Source organism: Camelina sativa, chromosome 11, assembly GCF_000633955.1.
Source record: "Camelina sativa cultivar DH55 chromosome 11, Cs, whole genome shotgun sequence".
Taxonomy (NCBI): domain Eukaryota; kingdom Viridiplantae; phylum Streptophyta; class Magnoliopsida; order Brassicales; family Brassicaceae; genus Camelina; species Camelina sativa.
The window spans coordinates 41,599,845-41,603,153 of record NC_025695.1 but is presented as its reverse complement, the minus strand read 5'-3'; the positions used below and the strand labels follow the sequence as shown (position 1 = coordinate 41,603,153).

Sequence of the window (3,309 nt, the reverse complement as noted above, 5' to 3'; positions counted from 1 at the left end):
TTTTGTTTAGGAGATCTTATAGAAGATTCGGGTTCTCAAGCTGAACATGAAGGAAGCTCAAGATCGGCAGAGGAGTTATGCCGACAAGAGGAGGAGAGATCTTGAGTTTCAGGTAGGAGAAAGAGTGTACCTCAATATGGCCATATTGCGGGGTCCGAACAGATCATTGACAGAGACTAAGTTGAATCTGAGGTATATGGGTCCGTTCAGAGTGATTGAGCGGGTGGGGCCGGTAGCATATAGGCTGGAGTTGCCTGAGGTTATGCGTGTGTTCCACAAGGTTTTCCATGTGTCAATGTTGCGGAAGTGTCACCGTGAGGATGATCAGTTGTTGGCTAAGATTCCTGAGGATCTTCCGGGAAGTGATTGTCGGAACTATGTATATGAGGACAAAACACAGGGAGAGATCATGTGGTGATTTGTAGGGACTGTAACAAGTCTGTAAAGCCTCCCGGACATAGCAAACCGACCTTCGGATATGGATGAGCTCACGGGCCTAGTGAGAGGACGTGAGGCCCATTAAAGAAGGTGGGCTCATGGACTGGGATTGGACATGGGGCCCACTAAAAGATGGCGGTCGGGACGTTACAACTGGTATTAGACCCGAACCTAGACAAGTGTGGAGTCGAGTGGGCTCACACTGTAGGGATGACGGTCTTGGTGCGCAACGAGGACGTTGCGATCTGTTAGTGGGGGTGAATTGTGACACCCCGGTTTCAGAGACTTGCGGAGAGGTTTAAAAGAATTGATTTGGCCACCTATGTCACCAAAGTGCACTTATCTTTTCGGTCAAGGGGCCTGAGAGAACTCCAGAGTTAAGCGTGCTTGAGCTGGAGTAGTCTCAGGATGGGTGACCTTCCGGGAAGTGATTGTCGGAACTGTGTGAGTGAGGAAAAAACACAGAGAAAAATCATGTGGTGATTTGTAGGGACGGTAACAAGTCTTTAAAGCCTCCTAGACGTAGCAAACCGACCGTCGGATATGGATGGGCTCACGGGCCTAGTGAGAGGACGTGAAACCCATTAAGGAAGGTGGGGCCATGGACTGGGATTGGACATGGGGCCCACTAAGAGGTGGCGGTCGAGGCGTTACAAGTGGTATCAGAGCTGAACCTAGACAAGTGTGGAGTCAAGTGGGCTCACACTGTAGGGGTGATGGTCTTGGTGCGCAACGAGGACGTTGCGATCTGTTAGTGGGGGTGAATTGTGACACCCGGTTTCAGCAACTTACGGAGAGGTTTAAAAGAATTGATTTGGCCACCTATGTCACCAAAGTGCACTTATCTTTTCGGTCAAGGGGCCTGAGAGAACTCCAGAGTTAAGCGTGCCTGAGCTGGAGTAGTCTCAGGATGGGTGACCTTCCGGGAAGTGATTGTCGGAACTGTGTGAGTGAGGACAAAACACAGAAAAAAATCATGTGGTGATTTGTAGGGACGGTAACAAGTCTTTAAAGCCTCCCAGACGTAGCAAACCGACAGTCGGATATGGATGGGCTCACAGGCATAGTGAGAGGACGTGAGGCCCAATAAAGAAGGTGGGCCATGGACTGAGATTGGACATGGGGCTCACTAAGAGGTGGCGGTCGGGACGTTACAATAGGTGATAGAAAATAGATATGAACTATAACGATTTTCCAATTTTCCACATATCATTGTTACGATTTTTAACGACGTTAAAATACAAACGAAATATTGATTTAAGATCTCCGTTGTTGGTCAATGAAACACCATGAAAATGGAGGTTAGATTAATTAGAGTTTCTAATGGTAATTGAACAGATAAGAGGAGAGGGGTGGAGAAAAGAGAGAGGCGAGAAAGAGGAAAAGATAGAACTGTGAGATTCTGTCGGTTTTGCTTTGGGAAGTCGATATATTTCTGTGGCCCATTAACCATTTACAGCTTATTAATAATTAGCTTAAACATGATAAAAACAAAAAAAAAAACCCAAAAGATTCAGAGATGTCACGTGGCAGATAGATAGAGCTTCCTTAAAGGGTATAAGCTTACTTTATTATATTAGATATATGTAATCGCTAAGAACATCAAAATTTCTGAAGATTTAATTTAATACAACCATTACATTAGTTTTATCTTAGGGATGCAAACATAATTTATAAGTTTTATGAAAAGTTCCTTTATTATTAAACTCAATAGATACATGTGCCCTGACTTGGGTCGGAATAAATAAGGTAGCCGGAATGGTTAAAGTCACAAGCATGAAAAGTGCGACCATGGCTCTGGTAGTAATTATCCATGACAAACGATGCATGGTCTAGTAAAGTATTAGGGTAATAACAAAATCCACCGTATTGGATCGGTGAACAATCGATTATGTCGCAAGCAAATTTAATGTTGGCTTCTAACTGCTCTGGTGTGGTGGCAGGCAACGCCACACACCATGGTTCAATACAAGTCACAACGGGGATGTGGTAGATCACAGCCGCAGATAGGATGAAGAGGAGCGTCAAAAGTTGGGAAGACATTACAAATTATTTCCACTTAGATAGTAATCAAGATATGTTTTTTTTTTTTTTTTGTGTGTATTTTCTTGTCAAAGTACATTTATATATAATAATATACTAGAAGATTGCTCCAAGCAAGGCTGAGAGACCAGTTCTCATAATTTATGTGATTTTATTTGTTTTGGGAAAGAGATCAAAAGAGGAGATTATAAGATAAGTCATCAATCAATAAATCATTCCATTAAATAAATTATATATGATATATTTCTCATTTTATATTAGCTAATATATATGATCTTATTTAGTAGCTTTAAAATTTTTGTAAGATCTTTTGATATGTCATACTAACTTGCTATATTATAAAGATACCATCTTATTATATAAAACTTGGTTCTCAAAGTTAGTAACTCACCAGATCGTTACACGTGTTAGTTTAGCGGTCAGAGATCAAAGTTAAAAATTCACCAGGTCGTGACATGTGTCAGTTTTAATGATTATTTATCCAAGTTAGTAACTCATCAGATCATGACACGTGTTAATTTTAATGATAATAAATCACATATCAAAGTTAGTAACTCATCAGATCATGACACATGTCAATTTTAACGATCATAAATCACAGTTTTCAAGCATGGTAAAAGGATAAGATAATTGTAATCTTATTATAATAAAAAAAAATTTGTTAATCCTAAAAGGAGAAGGATTGTAAATACACCATTTTATACAAGCAAAGAGATGATGACATGTTTTTCACCAAACAAAATAATTTCGACTACCTTTGTTTTTCTTGGTAAAATTTTATTCTTTGTTTTTTATTAACCTTGTGTTTGACACATCATTGTTCTTGAA

At 40.3% G+C, this 3,309-nt stretch overlaps 1 protein-coding gene across 1 annotated transcript; it reads right to left on the bottom strand.

Moving 5' to 3' along the window:
* LOC104725881 (glucan endo-1,3-beta-glucosidase-like) lies at positions 2,011-2,520 on the bottom strand. The gene has a single exon (XM_010444632.2). It carries the CDS (start codon positions 2,479-2,481, stop codon positions 2,146-2,148), a length of 336 nt encoding a protein of 111 aa, XP_010442934.1. The 5' UTR covers positions 2,482-2,520; the 3' UTR covers positions 2,011-2,145.

Bases quoted from the DNA above. Each gene is read 5' to 3' on its own strand.
- LOC104725881 (XM_010444632.2), bottom strand. From the start codon at position 2,481: ATGTCTTCCCAACTTTTGACGCTCCTCTTCATCCTATCTGCGGCTGTG.